Below are 25,391 nucleotides of genomic sequence, written 5' to 3' on the forward strand. Positions count from 1 at the left end.
CTAAAGTAGAGAACTATACAGAAAGTCTCCGAGACACGCGGGGTACCTCTTTTACACGGATTCGGAGGTACGTGGTTTTATAACTTTGACAGTTCCTTGAGCAAATTGTAGTGATCTGAGACCCATCAATTGTTAAATGTAAACCAAATTAACTTTTGATGGAGTTTTAAAACCTTCTCAAAAAGTTCATATCAGCATCATATCAATTAATTGATCTAATATATAAAGCATACTACTTCAAACAAAATTATATGAATTTTTTGGCAGAAAAGGCAAATTTCAACGTACATCTTTAGGATACGCGTTTTCTTGTAGGTCCGCATTATCAGCGTATCTCGGGGACAACCTGTACATTAATGTTCCTTGCACATACTACTAAGAATGTCTACTAAGGTTCCAGAGCTAGCATGTTTTGTAACTCAGCCACAGCCCAAGGTGCCTAGATAGACTACAGGTGGGTCCTTAGCTCAGATTTTGGTAGCCATGATGGATGGAGATTTATATGGAGATTGGCAGACAGGGAGTTAGGTGTGCTAAGGACTTTGTATGAGTTGCTAAGTAATTTTGGACTCCCTAGCTGTCAAATGCAAAAAAATCAGAGTAAACCGGACGGAACGACCTGTAGTAATTTATGGACCTTGCCGCGAACAGAACACTGAAGATGTATTGTTATGTATTAAAAAGAATACATTTGACAGAGCATTAATTACAGATTAAACAGATTCTGATATGCTGAATTCTTTTTTTATTCATAAGATGTATACACTACTTAAAGTTAGTTACTGTAATCTCTTTTCCTTTACGATCTTATACTTATAATGCATTTCGTTGTAGGAATAACGATTTCCCTTCACTTACACAATCGCAGACAGTCGCATTCGCAATCGAAACGGTGGAAACGGCTAAGGAACGGTTAGTGATTTGCAACAAAACAAATTGCAATTTGCAAAACAAAAAGTATATAAAATGGAATTAAAAAAACATGGTTCACTTACCGTCCGAATCCTCGCCGTAGCTGCAACCGTCGTCCTCCTCCGGGATGTTGATCTCGATCGCCTCGGTCAGGTGGGCGGCAGCAGCATCGTTATGAACCGACAGGGCGGACATAACGATGCCAGCCGACGACGCCGATGACGACCCGCAAGCGGCCCCAGCGTGCGCCCCACCACTGCTCCCGACGGTCGCAACCGCAACGGCCGTCGTGGCGCTGGTGGACGACGAGGGGCTGCTGCCGATCGTGCCGCCCGAGGACATCGGCACCGCACCGGAGGACGATGCGGCCGGTGTGGACGAACCGGACGTGGACGAGGCGGGCGAACGGCGGGTAGTAACGGCCGCCAGGACGCACGACGATGCTGCCGACGTCACCGCCAGCGGAAGGATGGACTCTTCCGTGACGATCGTAATACTGGACGAAGAGCTGGGCTGCTGCTGCTGCTGCTGATGAAGATGGTGCTGCTGATGGTGGTGAGAGTGGTGTGTGACCCCTTGCAGTGGGTCACCACACCCCAGCAGCGTCCCGTCGGCACCGACCATCGAGACGACGTGATCATCGACCTCGTCCACCACCACACCACCACCAGCGTCGGTCGTCGTCGTGCCGGCCAGACTGCTGAGCAGTGTGTCCTCCTCCGTGGCCGTCACGACCCGCCCATCGATGACCGATTCGACCACGTCGTCCGGGGACAGCGCGAGCAGGGTGGTGGCGCCGGTCGTCGCCACCGCCGCCACGGTGGTCGTCGTTATCGGATCCTGCCCGAGCAGCATGTCGGAGACGCCGCTCGAGCTGGCCTGAACGAGCAGAGGTGGCGAGCCGTGGCTCGTGCCCGGAACGATCACGTTCGTGGAGGAACTTGGCTGATGGTGCTGCTGCGTCTGTACGTGGTGTAACGGATGGTGGTGGTGGTGCTGCTGCTGCTGCAGGTGGTTGTGATGGCTGTGATGTTGCGTTTGATGTTGATGATGCGTCTGATGTTCGTGCGAAAGATGATGCTGCTGCTGCTGCATGGTATGATGCACACCTCCGCTAACGATAATTTTGGTACCCACTGCCGTTAGGTTGGGCGTTACGTGCTGTAACGCTTGCTGGGAATGTTGCTGGTGGTGCATTTGCTGGTGCTGCTGAATTTGATGCTGATGGCCGTGGAAGGCCGCACTGTGATGACTGTTGGAGAGTAGCAGCTCCTGCTGGTCCACCGCCTCGTACAGGTTAGCGGTGCCGGATGTGGATGACGACGTAGAGGAGGAGGAGGAGGAGGCGGAGGAGGACGAGGAGGAAGCCACACCCGGGCCGGGTGTGGGCGAGGTGGACAGCAGCATGGGCTCACCGTTCGGGTACACAATGTTCGAGGGCGAGGACGTTTCCGGCGGGGAGGTCGTGGACGAGCTAGCCGTTGAGGTGGCTTCCTCGTGCATCCTCGCGGTAATTCTTCTTTCTCCGAGTTTGTGCCACCAGAGCAAAATTTTACACTTCTTCTTTTTTTGGTGTTGTACTTTTTTTCTTCTTTTGAAAACGAACTTTTCAAATCGCCCGAAACACACGCGCACGGCACTTTTACATTCACACACTCCGCTTTTGGTACGACACACTTGGACGACGACGGACACACTTTGGTACACTTTGGTTCCCGCAGGTGCAGCAGCTACAGGAGATTGCGGCGACTAGGACTGGAGTTGGAAAATGGAAGTGGAAATTTAGAGAAAAACAAACACTTTGCCAAACAACTCACTCAACAAACGTTGGCACTGAATTCTTCACAATTATCACCAACCCAGCTAGACCCATCTGCCCTTGACAACACTTGGCGTTAGAATGGGGCACTGGCAGTACACACGCCAGGACAAGGCAGGCACACACACACACAACACACACACCTGGGATGCAATTCGTGGCAATTAGGACACTACAAACTCTCCATCTGCCGCTTTGGAGCGAATCGCACATCGCACTGTGTCCCCAAAAACCCGACCGCTAAGGTTGCATGCATTCGTGTTGTTCCGATTTTCATTACATTGCAGCATTGCCTCTCTGCTCCAGCTGGCAAGCGATTTTCGCTCAACACTGCTTCCTGTTTTGTTGTGTGGGGGTGGGAGGTTGGGGAGGAGAAGACACCACGCAGAAGTTACCAAGCCATCGGACGGTTCGCGATGGCCACTTTCTGCCAGCGCACCCGATTTGCAAACGCACACACGCACACACGGAAAATGCATTCGTTACAACACGATGGACAACTTCTTTGATAAAGAGGGAGCGAGAGAGAGAGAGCAACGTGTGCAACGGAAGCATAACTAAATCTGGTCCCGGTACATCAACACACACACTCACACACATGCACAGGACACTCGTTACAGGCCGAGACACTGTTGCCCGTCCCGTTGGTTTTCGATGCTCCCGTGGCCAATTGGGCCACGGTCAGGTGCAGCTGCACGCGCGTGTGTGTGTGTGTTGCACTTTACTGCACCCCACACACACACACAAACACAACCGCACAAACAGGGATGAAGGACGTGGCGCACGGTACACGGACACTGCGCAAGTATATAGTTCAAGGTCGGTACCGTTCAGCGTCCCCTTCTCCTCATCGCTTTCCCTGCCCTTCGGTGCACTGGTTGCACCCTCCCAAAAGCAGAGCTGCTGCTGCACTGCAAACAACGGCAGCAGGCGAAGTAATAACGGCAAAAGGACAGCGCTGTAACGGGCGTTTTACGGACGTTACGTCGTTCCGTTACGCGGTAACGCTCACTTGCTCGCGGACGTTAGTAGACGCTCTCTCACTCACTACACGAAATTGCTTTCAGCCGGTGTGTTTGTGGTAACTATTGTAACTCATTTTGGAAACAAAACTATGATTTGCTTTAAGAAAAATACAATTTGCACGTACTTTTGCACTGGAAAAATGCATTTCTTTTTATTAGGCAGCGTGCCGTTTCATGTTTTCACTATTTATCTTTCTTCTTTTTTCACACATCCTAGCACACTGGTACACTGAGGCTAGAAAAGAAAAAGAAAAGAAAAAATAACACTATTTTAGCGCTACGGTTAACAAGCACTTTGCACTAAACTACACGTTACGTTACACACAAAACATCATGTGAGGCGCTTGTGAGCCCTTTCCGCACCCGGGAGCAAAACACAGAGCACAGAAATTGGATCCAAACTACCGAAAAAAGCTTTTGTACTGATAAAACTCGAAGCAGCGAAGAAAAAAACAGACACTTTTACGATAAAAAAACACGCATATTCTAACACGCTCAACAGTGGTGTGAGTGTGTAAACCGGGGCAAAGTGACACATTGAAACAGTGACCTACACTAAACATCCGTGCTCGAGTCCCTTCCCCGAAGGAAAGCCGTGGTGGGGGGGGGAGAGGGGAACAAATCTAAACACATTCCAACACACATCGAACGCACCCGCACAAACACAGTGATGGAGGAGCGCGCGCCCACGCGCTTGCGTGTCTACCATATGATAAACGATGTAACACACTGAAAAAATAAAATGCAGGCAACGAGACACGGGAAAAGTGGTCTCACACAAAAGCAGAATAGAAATGGATCTTTTTTACGGCTGCTGTCAAAAAATGTGTCAAACTGTATTTACACAAACACGCGCTGGCTACTTAGTTTTTTTTTCCTTTCGGTGTCATTGAAAAGGAAACGTGGCCCACTGATGCCACTGCTGCTGCTGCTTGTGGTAGGAAAATGTGTACAACAACACATGTTTTTCCTTGTTATTTTCTCTTTTTTTTACATTTCTCACCACTGGTTAAACGCACTTTCACTATCGATATTTTATGTTTCTTCTCCTTTTCGGGGGGGTACTTTGTCTGGGCGGGAGCAGAGGGCACAAATTAAAAATGCCAAAACTCTTGTATACACACACACGAACTCACTCACACACAAACGCAGCCACACGCACGTCACACAGTAAAAGGGGACGCGGCACCACGCAACAGTGCACCACCCACCGACAGGAACGGTACGAAGACGTCTGGCACAGTGGCGCTGGAAAACGGACAGGATAACCTCGGGAAAAAGGGCCCGAAACACACGACCAACGACACACACACACACACACACACACACACACACACACTTGCACAAGAACGCGCGAAGGCGAAGGTCCTCCGGGTTTTATGTTGCAACCCTGCCCACCACCACAACCAGGATCCACGGACAAGGTTGGAAAAGTACACACTACTAACACACAAAAAGGTGAAGCCCGCTTGAAACGCTTGCTGCCAGGATCGGATCGGAATTTTGAAGGTTTCCGACAGTGCCGAGGATGTTGTTATGTGTAGCCGCAAAAGAGAGAGAGGGAGAGAGAGAGAGCATGATGACACCACTCCATTTCACTTCTGCCCGCTCCCCCACACACAGAAGAACGTTTTGCGCTTGCGCCCACGTCCAATCAATCCCCTACACACACACAGCCGTCGTTTGTTCCCTATTTTCGTTTGACACATTCGCTCGGTGTGGAGCCTTTTACCAGCAGAACGGGGTCGATTTACATACACTACCACTACAGTCCGGGCAGTCCGGGAATATGTAGGTCTTTAGGCCAGGAGCATATTTCGCATTCTCCCACTCGGTACACACACACACATACAAACGCGCTCGCTCGCTCGCTCGCTCGTACCACACTTGCACTTTTCACGCGCGGGCATTTGATGTTTTCGTACGGCCAGCACGACTAGACACACCAGCACCAACCACTGCCAAACCGGATCCTGCGTTAAGAACCTTTTTTGTTGTTGTTTTGTTTTTTGTTTCCGTTCCCACCGGCTTCACTTTCTTCTCACTTGCTGTCCGCTGGTTGCTTAGATGTGGCTTTCGCGATTGGTGATGGTATGCACTGATGATGATGCACTGTACACTGCGGGAAGTACGGGAGCACACCAACACACGTATACAAAGAGCGAGAGAAGCACACAACAAAAAATTGGGTTAGCTAATTACTTCACACATTGAAAGGCGGGAAGAGTGTTGCCACTATTAGGGAAGGGAATAAAATTCCCCATCCCGAACGAACGCACACATAAACGGCTTTTAAAAATTCTAATCTTTTGCTACTCTGTGGCAGACTTAACTCTTCGTTACTAAACCGTCATCATCATCATCATCATCACCAGCATCAACCATCTGGGCGTCAAGGAAGTGTTTTTTACCCGCTCATTCGTTCGCTCGCTCCACCATACACAACCATACGCGGCGCGACCATACTGTCTGTGTATTACGCATTCGCTATTGAACTTCACACTTGAACGTTGGCGTTCGGGGGGGGGGGAAGAGACGGCTGCTCTAGACGGTGTTAGACGGCGAAGGGGAGGGGGGGAAACCTCCCATAATATAAACAACGTTGGGGCGCGCGCCGTCGTCTCCGGGGTAGCAGCAGCGCACACACACACTCACGCGCAATGGGGTTGAATTTCCGCATCACACTGTAAAACGCTGCGTGTGTGTGCGAGCGTTACGTTTTCTACACGGCGGGGCAGCAAAGAAATCGCGCGCTACAGCGGTAGAAGTAAATGTGTGTGTAGTGGAAGTATTTTTTTGTATTTTTTTTGTTTTTGGAATCCGTAGCAATATTGCCGTGTTCTTCCGCATACGTGTGAGTGTACGCGTGTGTGTGTATAGATAGAGCGTGTCCGGTTGATTGTGTCGTTCGTACGATGGTGTGTGCGCGCTCCGCCGAGTCCCACGTTTTTGTGCCAAATCTTCTTCCCCGTGTGTATGTGTTGTCGCCTGTTGCTGCGCACCACTGCCTACTTTGTTTGATAGAGGAGGGAACGAGATGTGACGATTCACTCTTTCTTGGAGCGGGAGGGAAGGGAGGAAGAGCTGGGGGGGGGGGAATGAATGATCCCCCAAAAACGCAGCAGACGTACCGTACGGGCCACACCACGAAAAAGCCATTTATTACACACATGCATGCGGGTTGTTCGCGGGTATTGGCGGATCCCGCCGCAGCTTCTCCTTCCTTCCTCCCGGCGAGATGAAATGTCGGATCGGATCAAAAATAAATGCACTGAAGGGAAACACTAACTGCACTACACTCTGGCATCCTTTCGCCTCAAACCCCTCGAAAATGGGTGGTCAAATTTTGCATCACACCCAACACACCACCCCCACGAAACAAAAGCATTCAATCCCACAGAGGACCCCCCTGTGCCCGTACAACAGATAGACTGCATAACATTACTTTTTCTTTCTTTCCTTTGCTCGCCCCGAATCTAGTTGGCCCAAAACTTTCGCTCTCTTTTTACGGTGCCTCTCAAGTGCGCGAAATGCTCTGGTCGTTATGGGCGAATGCTGGGTGGTATGGGGGGTCCGCCCCAAGTAACCTTTTTTGTACACACTCACACACACACACACACACACACACTCACACACGGAGGCACCACATGCATGCAGCTCATTTTCGCGAACGCATTCTCCTAAGCAATGCCCCCGACCGCGCTGCGCTAATTACTTGTTCCCACCTTGTCGCGACGCGCAGGAACAGATTAACGACAAGAAGAAGAAGAACAAGAGAGCGAGAAAAAAAACAACTAAGAAGACAACTCCAACAACAAGAACAACAACAACAACGGACCCGCACAGTCCGGGCCGGAGGGAAAATAAGGGAAGGTACGTTTGTTTCACGGTCGCGCACTGACACATACTGACGATGGATTCTAAAATATTTAGATATTTTTTAGAACGCGCGAACAACTGCCGGGTTGCCGCCGGGCCGCGCCACCACTCGTGCGCTCTCGTTCTCGCGTGCATCTCGCTCTCGCGCTCTCCCGCCCTAATGGTCGCTGTGCTGCGCGTTAGGAAGAGGCTCACGGAAAGGGGGTACGTGTGAGATGGGGCATGATCGCCGCACACCACACAGTATTGCCGGCCAGCGCCCAATACTTGCACAGGCCCGTGCCGGTTCGTTTGCTCACATCCCCGTGCACGGTTTCGCGATATAGGTGAGTTTGCAGCGCTCTGTGTGTGCGCGCGCTGTGAGAGATTGCCGGGTACAGTGGTGTGCAAAAAAGGATTTTTTTAATTGAAGAATGTAATTTTAAATATTTTTTTAAACTATACTCTATCGATTTGTCAACTTTAGCGTGTATTTGAAGATGTTTGGCATATTTATTGGAGTTTTTTTTAACTATATTCTATTTAAGTGATACTGATTTAGTATTGCTGTAGTACAGGAATGCCCAACATTTTCAGTTACCAGGATCTACCCTAGTGTAGCAAATAACGTTATTTAGTTCGATTATAACGTAAACATTATTGATTGTACGTTATAATGGTGTTTCCAGAAGAAAATACAAACTGATGATGCTAATTGAAGTCCATGTTCGTCTTGAGTTGAAGGCCAGTATGGACCGTAAGACCCCATACGTAGCACTGACTATCCTGCTATGGGTAATTAAAAAGTCACTGAAAGCCAAGCCCGCTAGTGACACATGGAGGCCTTGACCAACAACAGTTGTCACAACGGTTGTGACTAGTGTTGAGTTTCATGAATAATTCGTTGAGATTCGATTACATGAATCTTCAGAGATGAGTGATTCGAATCTCGAATCTAATCACCAAAGAGTCAAAAATCTCCTAGAATTCATGAATGTCTAAAGATTCATGAATCTTTCAAGAATTCACAAGTCTCGAAAGAGTCAAGAATCTTCAAAGATTCATCAATCTATAAGATTATTTATCCCATAAATTTTTTTTTAAACTCCAGATTAATCTTTAGAGATGTATGATTTTCAAAATATTCCGATCCCATGGTACAGTGGTTCAGTCGCACGAATTAACAACATGTACATGTGGGGGGGTTCACGTCTAGCTTTGTCCGCCCCCCATATCAAAGTAAACTATCTGACTGCGTGGCACTTGCCAAAAAGTCTCGAAAGCCTGTATACGCTAGCATAACCACGAAAGTTGTTACATCAAGAAGAAGAAGAATAAGTAGCTCAAGCCCTATTACGGACGTCACACGAAGCGTAAACTTTGACGTAAACTGGATTTCAGCCATACAACCCTATAATCTTTTCACAGGAAGTTTACGCTCTCCCATACAAATCAAGCGTAAACTTTTTGAGTTTACGCCTCGTGTGACGTCCGTATATGAATCTTTAGAGATTTATGAAATTTATGAATTTAGAGATTGATCTTTTGAGATTTATGAATCTTTCTAGTTTTGGCAACGCACTAGAGAAACACGTAAAATAGAGTTAATGTTTTGGACTAGATCAAAAGTCTACTGTTACTATAACACAGTAGAACCAGCCACAATTAACGCATTAATACACCTAGCCAGATGCTACCGTCGCCTGAGATTCAAAGAAAATTTTGAACACAACAGTGGAACGATTTATATTATTTTATTCTTTATGGAACGATAGTTGGTATACTTTTTAGTCGGTTGTTCGATAGATATCTGTCAGTTACACTAAAAAGTATTAGTCACATTAGTTAATCGTTTAAGCTTGTGAAAATGTGTGCTTCTACATTTCGTTTCAACAACATTTAGCAAATCAAGCTTTATTTTTGAAAATGTTTTTATTATATAGCAATGAAAACAGTCGTAATTTGCTCGCACGAGACAGCGTGTCCGTCACTGTAGCTCCGCATACATCTATAAACCCTCTTCCCTCTCTCTCCGCGTTGATGCAATACAAACGCACCGCTAAAACGGGAAGCACTGTGTCGCATTCACAAAACACAAATTGTATATCTCAGAAGCTGCAAAAAAAAACAAAAATCCCAACACAACCAAAACGCAACAAAACGCGCGCTCACACACTTGCGTATGCGTATCGCTCTCGGTGCGTGTTGCACAAAGGAGCGCTCACTCACCCTTGCGTGCGAGGGGCTATCTCGTTCTCGTACGCCGAAAGGGGATTGGGGGGGGGGGAGGAGGGGTGTCCGGGTGACACGTGTTGCCGTTGTGTTGGTACGTACTCTTCCCGGAATTCTCCCCACCCCGTTCCAATTATTTCTTACACACACACACACACGGGCACACATACACACACACAAAGACGGCGACGGCAGAAGCAAAACAAGGTGGCTTAGTGCGAAACGCAATACGCTAAGAACATTTGGCACGGAAGGGAACCACACACACACGCACACTGTGTGCCCGAGTGTGCTGGTAGTGGTGAAGGGGTATTACAAGAATTAGTTGTGCTGATGGGAACGAAGGGGTGAAGGGGGAGGGGAGGGAGAGGGGAAGGAAGCGACGGCAACTAAAGTTTGAAATTAGGTAAAGGGGCATTTTGCATCCGTACCCCGTGCTTTCCCGTTTCCCGCGTATCGCTCCCTTTGTCCGTCACTGTAAACCGTCTCCATCGCTTACTGTGTGTTTTCGGTGTGTGTTTTGGTGAAAAAAAGGAACAAACTATCCGTTGCATGACCTGCGTGCGTTTTGTTCCTGCAATAGCAAGGGTTAATATTTTTGCTTTTCGCGCTACCAGGCCCGTGCGCCTTTCTTGCGCAACTGTAATTCTCTTTCTAATCAGCACGCACACACACAGACACACAGACACATGATTGTGTCAAATTTAGTGATAAAACTGGGAGCAAGCGGAAAGTGCATCTCGCTTTGACCAACATTTGAAATGCACACTTGCACACTCATGCGCACACACACATCGTAACAGGCGCCCAATCGAGCGATAACGGAAACGCGAGGAATAAAACAAAATTCAACCTCCCCCCCCCTGCCCCTCTCTCACTGCCCTTCTCTTTATAAAAAAAGACAGAAAAGACAGTGAAGAATAAAGCATCCACAAAAGTGGAAAGAAAACACAAAGAGAAAGAACCAGCAAGCGAATAGAAAACGCGAGCAAAACGCAAAGAATCGGTGAGTGGTCGGGGAAGAAATCATATTTGCAAAAATAAAAACCTTAAAACTTCCTCCCTTCTTCTCGCTTTCGATTACATAGACACACACAGACATACACACATTCGCTTAGAACTACAGCGGGTAAGGAGGAAAGAAAAATCGCAAATTTTATTGCAGTTGTGTAAGTCTAGCGCTGGAGGAGCGGAAGGGGATGCTCCCTCTTCCCGCTCACTTGGTTACGAACACGCCGCGCACATTTGCCTCCCATCTAAGCAGGCCGTAACACAAACCCTCACTTAAAAAGAGAGTAAAAGCGAGAAAGAGAGAGTGTGTGTGTGAGAGAGAGAGGAAGATTGCAAACCTACCGCAGAAAGGTAAGAAGGGGGATGGAGAATGATTTTGCGACCCCCGATTTGATGGCGCCTGCTGCATGCTTCCCCCCCGGAACGCTCCCGGATTGTACTACACTCATACAAACACACACAGACGCGCAATGGGGTTGATGTTGAAAGGGAAACACTCTCTATCTCACTTTCATTTATTCTTCCCCCTTCACCTTCCCCCCCACCCAGCACCTCTTCTGCACCCCTTGATCATTGCACGATCTGTGTAGTGGTGGTGGTGGTGGTGGTAAACTAATTGGTCCACTTGCTCAGTGGCGCTCTTTGTTTGTCCGTAGGGGTGAGTTTTTTTTGTATTCTTCCCCAACCGGGATGGCGAGACGAAAAGGGGATCAAATTGCTGTGTATGTGTGTTTGTATAGGGCAAAGAAAGAGACGGGAATAAAGGCGTAGCAGGCCGGTTGAGTGAGAACGTTTCGCAAAGGTGCGAAAGAGAGCAGAATAGAGCGTGTGTACAAGTTTCTGCTCTCCGAACGCGAAACATACTGACACACATAATCGTGATCTTGGCGTCCCGAAATATGTATGCTCACAACCCCCTGTTCACTGTCACTGTCAATGGAGGGTAAAAGTGTGAATCGAGTGTGTGTGTTTGAAGGGGGACGGGGGGAGGGGGGGGGTGTGTGTAAAAAGGGGGTTGAGAGTGTGCGGGCGCAGGGCGTGTAGAACCGAAAAGCGAACGTGTTTCTCGCGTCGTGTCGTGGCGAACCCTGTGCAGGCAAACGTTAAGGCGGAGTGCGGTTTGAACAGTCACTGGAATAAAGTGGATGTGATTTGGTCGATATTGTTTTTCAGATTTCTAATTGGAAATTGAAGTTTTTTACTTCTAAGTGCCGAATAGATGTGAAGCAAGGGATTTTGTTTTTGAACTCTGCAAAAGTATATATAAATGTGATTCAATTAATCCAGGATCTACAAAATATCCTGTTTTTACCATATTTGATCCCAAGGATCTTGGTGTAGGAATAAACAAGCCAACAAACTTTCGCATTTGACCATCGATCCGGAGCTTAGGTGATGTGATTTCAGTGTGCTTTTATGAAGCCCAAAAGATAACATAAAAATAGATCAATAGGAGGACTAGATGGTTGAAAAACGTAGCAAACCATCTGTACCGTGAAGAGTGTTGATAGTGAGAAGAGTCGTCTCACTTGTGCTTGCATTTTCATGCTATAGTGGGACGGGTTTCATGAGATGTGAGATGTTCAGGCATTTTCCAAACTCGATCGAAGTGAGAACGATCGAGGCGGTTGTAAATTTTAGTTGAAATGGTGGTTTCCCTTACATGTTTTTAAAACATTTTATGTACTTCATATTATAAGTATTACAGGGTTTTCCAGCAGTTCTCATAGCTGTGGGACACTTTATTGACTCTTTCCTGTGTTGAATGTACTTAATGTAATGGGAATTGGCCTCTTTAACACCCTTGTTGGGCAAATCCTGTAGGAATTTCCAAGGAGCTTGTCCAAAAATGGTGCCATAGAGTCCAATTTCTAACAAACGAAGTTCACTTCCCATAAGAAAGAGTCCCACAACAATGAGAAATCCTGGAAGCCCCTGTATTGACAAGTGAAACAAATTAAAACAATCGTTGTTTCTTGTGAGGAAGGTTCTTGCTCTATGGTGGATGTCCAACGACAAAACAATAATTCCTAAAATCGTCAACGAAGATGTGACGAATAGCACTATTTATTCAAGTATACTTATTTATTGTGATTTACTGATTTATTGTGGAGGAGAAATGTGTTCTCCGGAGCGCACGCTCGTCTCCGGTTCGACTCTCGTTATTCCGATCCGAATCTGGCAAAATTGGAAACCCTATTCGGAACCCTTGGAGCAACTCATACTCCCATCGTGTCCGATCGATTCCGACTTCAGACAAATCTGACTCGCGGCGAATTCAACCGCGGATGATTTCGTATCCGGATGACTCCGGACGACTCCGCACAACTTCGATCAAATCCATACGACTTTGAACGATTCCAAACGGCGTCCGATAATTGCTGGTCAGACCTACTTGCGGAGTCGGTTCCAAAATTTTCGGAGTCGGCACGGAGTCAACACCGGTTTTTTGCCGACTTTATCCGTCACTAGATTAGAATGATTTTGTCGAGTTAATTTAGCTAATTTAATGTGTGAGCTTAACGGTATGCACGGATTTATATGTCCATCATGGTTTCAAGTCCCGTATGGGTTACACGGATAGAAACAGTCTCACGTACTATTTAGCAAGGTGAAACGTTTCGTATGAACGTTTCTGTAGATAAACAACTCTGAAAATGTTATCATCATCAACATCATGTTATCATCATGTCCCACCTCTTACCCCAACACAGGTCGCAAGTATCTTTACGATAATATTACCCTGATAGGTATATTGAAATATTTTGTACGAGCAAGTGGTGGCATCGGAAAATCCTCAGCGGAATTCACCAAGTGATACACACACCCAAGACAACTAACATAATTTCATCAAGAAAAAACGGGTCATACTCCATCGCATAATATGTTATTCCCTAGCATCCTTTACGTAGCTCACCAAGAACCATTTAATGGATCTGGCGCACCACTTATCAGGGTATAACTGCGATATGCATATGGCCTGTTCCACTGATACCATCGGCAGGATCCAGGGTACTACCTTCCGAAGCAGGTGAACCTGCTTGTATCTGGAATTGGTAATTTACAATCATCCATGATTGAATTCTGCTGTGACCTCCCAGACCGTGTGCAGACAGTAAATTCCCCCAAATAGATTCCGAATGTGCTCTTGTACGCGCGCGTGTCTCAAACCTATGTTGTCTCTTTCTAATATATTTGTTTTCTAATTTTAATATAATACATAAAATCAAGAAAAATCACTAAGATCGTGATGACAACTGCAGTTACACATTTAATAATGACATGAGTCATCAACACACTTTTCATATCATACAGTTTGTTCAATATATATGACGCACTTACGTTTGAAGTCCGGAAAGCTTCTCGCATTCTTAATTTCACCGGGTAAACTGTTGTACCGTTGAATCCCTTTGAAAAAACAAATAATTTCTGGCACTTAGGGAATGCATGTTGGGTACCTTTTGGTACATTCTGTTAGTCTGTTCTGACCCTTATAAATCTGTTAGTAATATAACCGAGCCATAATCAATATTGTTTGTCATGTTAAATCTTTTATGTTTTGCTTTTCCGCTTCTCTTCAATTTAAAAAAAAAATATTTAAAAATAATTTTTTCGTCATGTTAATTCTTTTCTTTTTTGCTTTTTCCGCTTCTCTTCAATTAAAAAAAATATTTTTTTTGTGGAGACCTAATATCGACCACTGTGCTACAATCAAGAAGCGTACAGTGGGTTCACTGTTGGTCATGCTTATTAAATTATTTATTCTATAATTGTATCAATCGTAACAGGAATTCTGTTATATTTCTTTATACCAACTAGAATCGAATAATTACATGATTATACAATTTTTTTTAATGTTCTCATTCACCCTCGATACTCCATCGTAAAACACGTGCAACAAGCGTCCTTAAGAAAATATGATCTTTATTACACCCAGTCTATGTGGATACCATTTTTTTGTAGTGATGCATGATCTTAACATGGAGGGGGAAAAAGCAAACAGAAATAAAAACGAATAATGCACGCGTGGCATCGAGCCCACTGTATAACTGTATAACGAGATGTGTCTGAAGTACGACAAACGACCGTCAGCGACAAGCGCCGCCGCTTCTTACGCCTGCTGCTTGGCAGCATCGATCATGTTGCGCGAGATGATCAACCGCTGGATCTGCGACGTGCCCTCGTAGATCTGGTAAATCTTCGCGTCGCGCATCAGCTTCTCCACCGGGTACTCGCTGTTGAATCCGTTGCCACCGAACACCTGCACCGCATCGGTCGCAATCTTGTTCGCAATGTCCGACGCGTAACACTTCGCGATCGAGGCGTAATAGCTGTTCCTGCGGCCCTGGTCCACCTCCCAGGCCGACTTCATCGTGATGAGCCGGGCCGTCTCCACGCCGATCGCCATATCGGCCAGCATGAACGAAACTGCCTGGTGGGCCGCAATCGGCACACCGAACGCTTTGCGCTCGAGCGAATACTTCAGCGCCTCGTCCAGACAGCGCTGGGCCAACCCGACGGCACCGGCCGCGACCGGCGGGCGCGTCTTGTCGAACGTACCCATCGCGATCTTGAAGCCCGCCCCCTCGCCCACCAGCACGTTCTCCTTCGGCACGCGCACGTCCTCGAACGTGATGCCGCGCGTGTCGGACGCCCGCTGGCCCATGTTTTGCTCCTTGCGACCGGGCGTCAGGCCAGGCGTATCGCGCTCCACGATGAACCCGGTGAACGCTTTCGAGGCGGGACACTTCGGGTCGGGATTGGTGCGGGCCAGCACAAAGTACCAGTTGGCGACGCCACCGTTCGTGATCCACATCTTCTGCCCGTTCAGGATGTACTCGTCGCCCTTCTTTTCGGCGCGCGTTCTCACCCCGTTCACGTCCGAGCCGGCGCCCGGCTCGGTGACGCAGTAGGCCGCCACGAGCGGTTCCTCCAGCAGCCGGCCGAGATACTTCTTCTGCTGCTCCTTGTTGCCGGCAATGATGACGGGTGTTTGCTGTGGAGGGAGTACAGGCGTGCATTAGGTAGGGCAAGTCATTTCCACAATCTTCCATCACAAACACTTACTCCCAGCCCGCTCGCCTCGATGGCGGTCATGATGCCGGTGCAGCCGTACGCAAACTGTTCCGCCACCAGGCAGCTCGTCACGATCGACATTTCAGTTCCACCTGCAAAGCGAAGGTAAATGATCAATCCTAAAGCTCCTGACACGCAAAGCGCAAACATCTCTTCACACACGTACCAATGTCGGCCGGGATGTGGCTGTTGGTTAGGCCCAGCTCCCACGCCTTCTTGATGATGGCCCACGGGTACTCGCCGGTCTTGTCGTGGTGGGCCGCCACCGGGATGATCTCCTCGCGCACAAACTTCTTCGTCAGGTCCACGATCTCGCGCTGCTCGTCGGTCAGCGCAAAGCAGGGCCCGGTCGACGAAACGTCCAGTGCGGGGGCCGCCTTCGACGACAGCGCACGGCATGCTGGACGTGCGGCCAGTTTCATAAACTGTAAAGAAGCGGTAAAAGGGAAAAAAGCGTTTAGTAATCTTGATAATACTGCTCGCTCGTCCAACCTGTTTGGTTTTGGGGAGGGAAGAAGAAGGTGTGCAAAAAGCGCCTCCCGCCGCAAAGAAAGGTAAACAACAAACAGCGTTTGTTTTGATTTTTTGCATACACGGGCATGGGGGGAAGGAAATAGAAATTGGCACACTCGGCACACTCGGCACACTTCGATGGACCGTCGCAGTGAGACGCACATACACAAACACACAGCGCTTTTGCATGGCAGTGGGGCGCATATATTCCCTTATCGCCGCCGCCACCGCCGCCAGCTATCTCAGCACGGCCCACCGAAAGGCCAAGGGAAGCGACGTAGGAAGCGCACCTTGATCACAAGACTTCGGCCAACCAGACCAACGAGAGATAAGACTACCCACTCGTTTTTTAACCGGTTTCTTTATCAATCCTGACTTAAGGACAAAATCCCTCAACCAGCTCGTTCGGTCCCATACTGGGATTATGGCCTAATTTCAATGCTTTCACTACCGGTTAACCTCCTCGAAAATTGCTTGCCGGAGTGGCAAAATCGGGAAAGGGTTCGCGTGTAACCATCCGGGAAAAGGGAACTTTGGCCCCGTGCGGGGTACGGTTCCGATAAGAACCCCCACAACACCATCATCATCCCCCCCTTTAGCACAATGATGACTCGCGATAGTGAGATGAAAGGTGTTGGCGGAGGAGCGTGGGGAAGAGGGTATACGAGGGGGGTGATTCCAAAGTCCACGCGAGCAGCATGAATTTCGCCACTATACGCGCCCGCGGTGTTCAAAGGTCGCGCAAAAAGTGCCGTACGCGAAAACTATGCACTCTGTGCTCTTCGTGTATGTGTACGGGGAGGATTAAGAAACGCCCGTTCTGGGCCCTTCCCGATACCTACCTGGGACAGTGCCATTGTTGTGAGTTTGTTGAGTATCTGGTACGACTGTGTACGAGTGCAAAACCACTTGAACGTTCCGATCACTTTGCTTTAATAACTACGGCGGCGCAACACGACTGGCCAACCACCTCGACGGCTCTCGTGTGCAGAGTGACCAGAAATACCGATTTATCTGTATTCCTACCGATTTTTTATATGCCTACCGATTCACAGATGACCGCCCTAAAACTACCGATTTTCCATTTATCCTACCGAAAATCACAGATACAGTGGAGCGCCGTTTATCCGGGCTTGTCGGGACTTGACCTCGCCCGGATAAGCGATAAACACGGATAATGAGTCAAATGATATATTTTATCACCAATTCCTGGTTGTATTTTGGAAAATTTTCTGATTTTTTGATAAAAATAACCCAGTTTTTATTAACTTCATGTTTTTTGAAAGAGATTTTTTAAAATTTGCCATGAATTATAGAGTTTTTGTTATGACAATGTGCTCTTATAACCGCTTTTTCAAATATCCTCCTCATAACGCAATGTCACTTTTGTATTGAACTGTCATTCCTCAACAGCACGGATAAACGGAATGCCGGATAAAAGGTACCCGGATAAACGGCGCTCCACTGTATTTGATTTTTCAGTCGTTTAAGCTTAATCTGTGGCGCTTGGGATGCTATTTCAAGGATTGTTAACCACATTTGTTACTTTACGCGCTGATGCACGTTTGTTTAATCTGTGGCTCTTAATCCGTTAAAATTTAATGTTCATAATAAGTAGAAAATGTCAGTTGAGTGGATTCCGAAAATTTCTCGTCAAAGAAAGTCATTTAAATTTGAATTTGAGTCTCGCTGTCGGCGGTTAAAGCTTACCCGACAGACAAAGAGAATGAAATTTTCAGATTTCATTTTCAAATTGGACATAAAAATAGGAACTTTTTTCTGTGACCGAAAGACATAGTTCTTGTCAGAAATATTTGGTAGCCCTGAAAAGGACTGTTTAAGTGGTTGTTGGGAGGAGGTGTTGCGGTGTTCCACAGAGCGAAAACACATTCTAACGGTCAATGTGGTGAGCGTTATTCGCTATCACTTCCTGATAGCGTTTGGCCATATCGCCGATGAGTTTACGGCATTCGCTTCTGGGTATGCGTTCCCACATAACCTCGCAGCGTGTCCATAGATCATCAGCTGAACGTGCAGGCTGGTTCTTAAGCTGACGCTTGAGAGTTGACCACAGATTTTCAATCGGGTTTAGGTCAGGACTCAACGCAGGCCACGGTAGAACTTGCACATCCTGGTTTGCCAAATAACATTTAACTGTTCGCGATGTGTGCTTAGAGTCGTTATCATGCTGAAAGAAGTAATGCTCTTCGTCTCCGAATTTTTGTCGGGCGTATGGCAACATCTTACGACTAAGTATTTTTCTATACCCTTCCGAGTTCAGTGTCCCGTTGATACGGAACAAAGGACCCGGGCCGTGCCAGGAGAAGCAACCCCACACCATTACGTGGCCGCCTCCGTGACTAAGGGTTTTTATCGTATTTTTCGGATGATACGCCTGGTTAGGAAGGCGCCAGACGTATTTAATGCCGTCCGAACCATCCAGATTGATTCTGGACTCATCCGAAAAAATGATTTTGCTCCACCAAAAGATGGATGCAGCTAAATGTTCTTCGGCAAACCGAATGCGCGCTTCTACGTGGTGCGGCAGCAGCTTACGAACCTTCCGCGGTCTCCGGGCACAGAACCCAGCGGCGTGTAAACGGCGAGACACCGTTTTCGCCGAAACTTGCAAACTAAGCTCCTGGTTGATACGAGCGCAAGTTTTGAAAGGATCCGCCCTGATCATCTCAACAATCTGCGCGTCAACGTCGGCCGTTGTTTTTCGCGGACGACCTGTCGATTTACCCGTAGCCTCGCTACGAATGGCGTTGTCCACAAACGTCCGCGAACGGCCGAACGCCTTGCAGATTGTCTTGATCGGTACGTTCTCACGATATAGCCCCTGAATGTGTTCGATGATTTTGAGGAATTTTTAAATAGCAACCTTCACCTTGACCACTGATGGAAGAATGAAGCGCAACACGGTTTGGCTCTCCTTTTATACTGCCGCAAAACGCTGCCGGCACTCAAAACTCAGATAAGTAGCGCACCAAAAATGAGAGTATAAAAGGCAAAAATCGGCTATTGCAAATTCAGTACGCCTCCAACTGTTGGCGATGACACACCTAGTGAACGCAAAAAAAAACACACAAATTTGTCCGCCTACCGTTAGGTCCACCGCTGGTTCATGACGGTGTTTTTTTATCGTGGAGGTGCATCCTTCCCCCTGCCTGCAGCGTATGCATCGAGCAGGAGACAGTGTGACAGTATGCAAGTTACCCGCTGGACAGGAGCGGTCGCGCGGCAACGCCATCATTCCGCACATCTGCATGCCCGTCGTGGGTTCTAACCGCGTATGAACCGTCCGCCGTAGCAAGGGCCGACTATCCGGCTACGTGCTACTCAAGACTTGAAAAGGCCGGCATGATCGCGTTGGCTATTACGCCAATAATAATAATAATAAGAAGAAGAAGAACTTAGCATAGCAGTCCACACCCGGGTAAGAGTTTGTCTTGACTTTGTTGCTGCCGGGCTACCGCTGTGACGCGACAAATGCACGGAATGCACTCGGCCAAAACATGAACTTACCGATCCGAACCCATTCGAAGGCATTGCCGGTCAATCGGCATCATGATAACTACTCCAAACCAACAAGCCACCAGATTCTGGACGAACAGGAGCAGCACCATACGAGCACCGTAATAAACAAATCCAGGATCCTCTTATGTATGGATTCAATTCAAAATGTTGTTTTCACTTGCGTCCGCTAGCTGAATTAGAAATAAATGTGCAACAAATCACACGCACGTTTGCTTAAATCATGTATTAAAAAGACACCCCCAACAGCAGAGCCGATCGCAAAGATGCCAATGCCAACGGTTGTGTTGTCTCTCAGGTAGCGAGATCGAAAATGCATGGACTTTGTATCCGCAGCGGATGAAAATGTACGCATCAGAATCAAATAGGTTTAAAAACGCACGCACACATACAAACACGCGCGCAAACTCACACACACACACACACACACACGCGCGCGCGCACGTACGCGCGCACACACACACGCGCGCGCGCAAAGGCACCTACGAACGCGCGCACGCGAGAACGCACCTACGAAAGCGCGCATGCAAGCACGCACCCTCCATCAAACCCCCCCTCCCCTTCCGCTATCATCAGCTATCATATAGCGCATCCTCATCCTTAGCGCCGGACGGGGTGGGGGATCGCGGCATGATAGAGTGAATGGTCACTTTCCCCGCGCTGTGTGCGTGTGTGTGTGTGTGTCGAGACACAAAAACTCGAGAAAGATTTCGGCACATTAAAAAAAAATATTTTATTGCCACTATACATTGTGCTACATGATGCTTAGAAGGTCGTTGAAGCATCAAACATGTTAAAATAAAAAAAATATTAGATTAGTGTTAGACGTTCTCCTACGCTTGTTTTAAATAGGCTTCTTCACCCTCAACTGGCAGCGGCATCGAATGGTCTCATCAGCAGCGGCACGAAATAAAATAAACCATCAATACACCGATAACACTTTGAATCCCAATCCAGCTTCTCCCACAGCGTCTCATGGTCACACACAAATTAATAAATGCTAACACCCACCAATAACAACACACAACCGCAATGCAAATATACGATTCAACGCATACACCGCAACAGCCAATCAGCTGGCGGCGGAAGGCACGGGCAGAAGCGCAAGTAAGGCAGGGCAGGGTGAGGGAGGGAGAAGAAGCGGACGAAAAAATGGGCGCCAATTTTTAAATTTTTTTTGACCGTTTTTTTGCTCCGTCGCCATAAATAGTTCGTCCATTTCGCCAGCAGATGGCGCTAAACTTGCTCGACCCAGCGCAGGAATCGCTGAAGTCCAGCGCGGGGATCGGGCCAAAATCTGCGCTGGCCAGCGCAGATTTTGGTACATTTTCTGCGCTGGAAACTGCTCGAATTTGCGCAGCGGGATTCTTTGGTTTAGAATTCATAGTACCATTTTCAGAAGAAAGACCTTCATTTGTGTAACCGCTGAACCAAATCTAATCCATATCCTAAGTAAAGGATGCATATTCTTTTGAAATGGAACTTTAATTTTGCGCATTACTACCCCCCCCCCCCCCCCCATCACGCTTAACACTTCTTTTGCTTTCACTTCTTTCAACTCGAGTTAAGTTTCGAGTTTTAACCTACCGAAAACTACCGATAAAATTTTGATGCGCCTACCGAAAACCGCCAAAATAATCTGGCCACACTGCTCGTGTGTGGCGGACTGGATTGTGACAGATGAAGTTTGGTGCTGTGCGTGCGTGTGTGTGTGTGTGTGTGTTGTTCTGTACCCTGTTGACGAGCGGGTTCATTCGGTCGGAATGAACACTCGTTGTGATGAGCATGCGCATGAATGACAGAGGTGGTGAAATTAGTTTTCTAACAAATGACGCGCATTAAAGTGATATCCCATGTGATTGTACATTTTTTATGACTTTGATTTAATTCTCACATTTCAATCCACTGCGGAATTAGACGGTGCAAAAATTTATAATCATAAACCATCGAATTTGATTTGCCCGCATACTCACAAACTGCTCGAATTTACCGGTTTAGTCAATGCAACGCAATTCGAGCTGTGATAGTGAAATATTTCGCATCGTTTTGAATATTTGCTCTTCCATGCAACTTCTGGCAGTGCCGTCTGCCTGCACAGAATTTTGAAGTTTCCGTTGAGCTTGAAAATGGGCAATTTTTTATGAGATGACTAATTTTTTTTTTCTTTATTTTTATAGAGACTTTGAGCCGATTGGCCTCCTTTGCCTCTTTGAGATGACTCAATGAATTAGTTGCTTATCAATCAATCAATCATTTGCTCTGCGTTTTAGTGAGACTGGACCAAAGTTACAGAGATGTGCAAAATAATTTCGAGTGTATAATTTAGACTGTGGGCAGCTTTTTTCGTTTAATAACCTTATTTTCCAGATTCCCCTGCAATCCACGGCGCACATCAGTAGAGAATTATTCTGAACCACCGTCGGAAGTATAACTAATCCTGTTAAGGCCGGGCTACATTGATCGTACTCGCAAGCGTAATTTTGATTTTCACTAGCGCATCTGGCGGCGGCTGGTGGAAGCTTTTTTTTTGTCATCGAGGGAATGGTCATGCCGGATCTCAAAATTAAGTAGTTTTTCCATCGTTTCCCATTGCAAAAATGGATGCAATGCGTGCAAGACATGTGTATCTACGTTTTACAAAACTTTTCTCCTCCGAGTTAAGTAAAAAACATGGAAAATTAACGTATTTTCTGAAGCGGCTCCAAATTGTTTGGCAAAATGCTTCGGTCAGCCGTCGCCAGATGCGCTAGTGAAAATCGAAATTACACTAGCGAGTACGGACAATGTCCCCCGGCCTTTACAGTTCTGAAACCATTATAATAAAAAACCATTATAACCATTGAAACCATTATAATAAAATATAGAATGATATGACTTATGACTTATGATATCCTTAACCCGTGTTATTTCTGGAAATGACCTCCAACCCAAACTGGTTCTGGACAGAACTGACACACATGCCATATCGGCCCTGGAACTGATGACCAACCCATACCGACCCTGAACTGCTCCTGATTGTAAATTGATCCTTTAACTAATTCCAGAGTCGTACCAATCCTGGAACTGCTCCCATCTTCAAACAATTCCTGGACCTAATCCTGAAACCGTAGTGGCACTGTAAATAGTTTTTTTTTTCGGAAGAACGGCCTAATTGGCTGTATGTCCTGTAAATAGATGTAGCTGAAACAACAACTATAATTGTATCCATTGTTCACATGCTTAAAACAATGCTTGTTTAAAAAAATCATTATTGTCTACCACTTGTAAATACGTCAACCCGCATTTTGTACACTGTCCAGATCCGGAACCGTTTGTTGTGAAATAGAGCACGATAAAATGAATTTGATTTTAAATTGTAATGATTTAATGATGTAATTGTAATAATTTAATGTAATGATGATTTCATTCATTTTGCATGCAAGTTTAAGACTTGCGTGCATCCTGGGTTATAAGTTCTTTTTACCGTACTTTTTACCACCTGGGTTATAGTACTTTTTACCCTTTTTATCATACTTTTTACCAGATTTTTATCACCTGGGTTATAAGTACTTTTTCCCTTTTTATCATAATTTTTACCAGATTTGCAGCCATTTTTCATGCAAGTTTGGCAATTGCATCCAAACTCACCTTGAAACTTCTAATTTCAATTCCAGAACTGCCGTTTCCAATGCCGGAGCTATTTTCCGAAACCGATTCCGGAGACGATTGTGATTCCGAGTGAGAGTTCCCAGACACACAGACACTTAATAAAGGTTATAATTTTAAAGAAGGCTTAAAAAAATGATACGCAGTTTTCAGGTGTAAAGTAAATCGTTGATATTTAATGCATCTTTTGTATAGCGAAGAGTTTAAGGCTGGGCGTTGAAGTCCGAGTTGGCATCGATCCAGTCCAGGTAGAAGGACACGCGGGCGTACACCGACGGCATACCGATCGAGCAGCCGGCAGCAGATCCGAACGACACGATACCGATCTGGAGGCTTCCACCGTCCTGGACAGTGAGCGGACCACCGGAGTCACCGTTGCACGACGAGCGACCACCGTCTCCGCTCAGGCACACGTTCTGGGGCTGGATCAGGGCGGTGTTCCAGCGCGCAATACAGTCAGCGTTGGTCATGACCGGGTTGCTGGTGAACATCACGACGGGCGAGGTAGCGCCGGTGTTGGTGGTACGCCCGAATCCGGACACGGTACCGGTGAAGCCACCGAACTGGCGGGTATCCGAGCGGGCCGGCAGACGGACCGGCTGGATGCGAGCGGTGAAGGTGATCGGAGAGTTCAGGCGCACGACGGCAATGTCGTTGCGGATGTTGGTCGGATTGTATCCCGGATGGGCACGGATGCCAGCGGAGGTGAAGCCGATGCGCTGCTGGGTGGGCTCGTTCACGTTGCGGTTGTGAGCTCCCATGATGGCAGTACCGCTCGTGGCCAGGGTCGTAGCGCCCGAGATGACGCAGTGAGCAGCGGTCAGGATGTAGTTGTTGGTGAGGACGGAGCCACCGCACAGACCGGTACCGGTCGCGAAGTTGCTCAGCAGAGCGATCTGGTACGGGAACTGGCCGGGCGTAGCCTCCTGGCCATTGGTGATGCGGTGCGACGGCAGCTTCGTGCGGTAGACCTGCAGCTCAGCCGGCAGGCGAGCCCAGTAGTGATCGAACTCCTCGATCGGGCGCACCTGGGACCAATCGATATCGATCCATTCGGCGCTGGCGACGGCGAACAGGGCAACTATAAGCGCGAACGTTTTCATCCTGACGGTTGTTGGGTACTGACTGGTGGCCCCGGCCGCGTCTTTTATACGCATCTGGAGCGGCTTATCGTGCGCAAGATAATCCGGTCTGCGTAACACACGCACTGGTCTCTTTGATTTGGGTAATTCCGGCACCAGTCATAACGGCAAATCCATTTCGGTTCATGATAAGTGGCTATCTGTAGTGTGCCAAAAATAATGACGCCAGGATGACTTGAATTTTCACCGTAAACCCGGTATCAATGTTTTATTTTTGAGCGATATTCATCGCCTGTTTGATAGAGGAAAGTGAAGTGTAATGTTCTATCGTGATATTGAGTCCGATATGCGTTGTTTGCTAAATCTGATTTAAACGATTGCGCCTCACCGTGCTAGAGTGTATCTGATTGAATAAGATAAACAGACACTTTGGCAAATTATATCAAACATAAAAAAGGCATCATATGTAATATGATACAGATGATCAAAAATTCGAGTATTTAGAACAAACTCAGGTGATTATGTCGAGATGTCAAGCAAATTCCCTTAAAGTGGAGCTTTAAATTTGCTTTTAAGTTCACCACTTTGAGGGAGTTTTAGAAAAAGCTCTTTAACATTGACTGTGATAAGGTTTTTTGTTGCTATCTTCTTTGTTTTGCTGGAAGATCTCCAATCCTTGGT

At 47.2% G+C, this 25,391-nt stretch overlaps 4 protein-coding genes across 19 annotated transcripts in view; all 4 read right to left on the minus strand.

Moving 5' to 3' along the window:
* The window catches only part of LOC120898558 (nuclear hormone receptor FTZ-F1), a 121,856-nt gene extending 114,183 nt beyond the window's left edge, over nucleotides 1-7,673 (minus strand). Inside the window, exons 1-3 of one of the 13 annotated variants that reach the window (XM_040304567.1) lie at nucleotides 7,482-7,673; nucleotides 3,882-3,991; nucleotides 996-2,667 (exon numbers count right to left, since the gene is read on the minus strand). In XM_040304567.1, the coding sequence (XP_040160501.1) occupies nucleotides 996-2,415 (1,420 nt within the window). In that variant the 5' untranslated portion in view covers nucleotides 2,416-2,667; nucleotides 3,882-3,991; nucleotides 7,482-7,673. The other 12 variants (XM_040304569.1, XM_040304571.1, XM_040304573.1 and 9 more) reach the window with 12 other exon arrangements.
* The window catches only part of LOC120898562, a 242,014-nt gene that overhangs the window by 197,876 nt on the left and 18,747 nt on the right, over nucleotides 1-25,391 (minus strand). The gene's annotated exons all lie outside the window — the stretch shown is intronic.
* LOC120898570 (probable medium-chain specific acyl-CoA dehydrogenase, mitochondrial) lies at nucleotides 14,762-17,433 on the minus strand. The gene is made up of 4 exons (XM_040304611.1): nucleotides 17,289-17,433; nucleotides 16,100-16,358; nucleotides 15,925-16,025; nucleotides 14,762-15,853 (listed from the first exon to the last, which is right to left on the minus strand). Exons 1-4 carry the CDS (start codon nucleotides 17,301-17,303, stop codon nucleotides 14,969-14,971), a joined length of 1,260 nt encoding a protein of 419 aa, XP_040160545.1. The 5' UTR covers nucleotides 17,304-17,433; the 3' UTR covers nucleotides 14,762-14,968.
* On the minus strand, nucleotides 23,775-24,734 carry LOC120898578 (brachyurin-like). The gene has a single exon (XM_040304622.1). The coding sequence runs from the start codon at nucleotides 24,729-24,731 to the stop codon at nucleotides 23,832-23,834; it is 900 nt and encodes a 299-aa protein (XP_040160556.1). The 5' UTR covers nucleotides 24,732-24,734; the 3' UTR covers nucleotides 23,775-23,831.

This window comes from Anopheles arabiensis, chromosome 2, assembly GCF_016920715.1.
Source record: "Anopheles arabiensis isolate DONGOLA chromosome 2, AaraD3, whole genome shotgun sequence".
NCBI classification, from domain to species: domain Eukaryota; kingdom Metazoa; phylum Arthropoda; class Insecta; order Diptera; family Culicidae; genus Anopheles; species Anopheles arabiensis.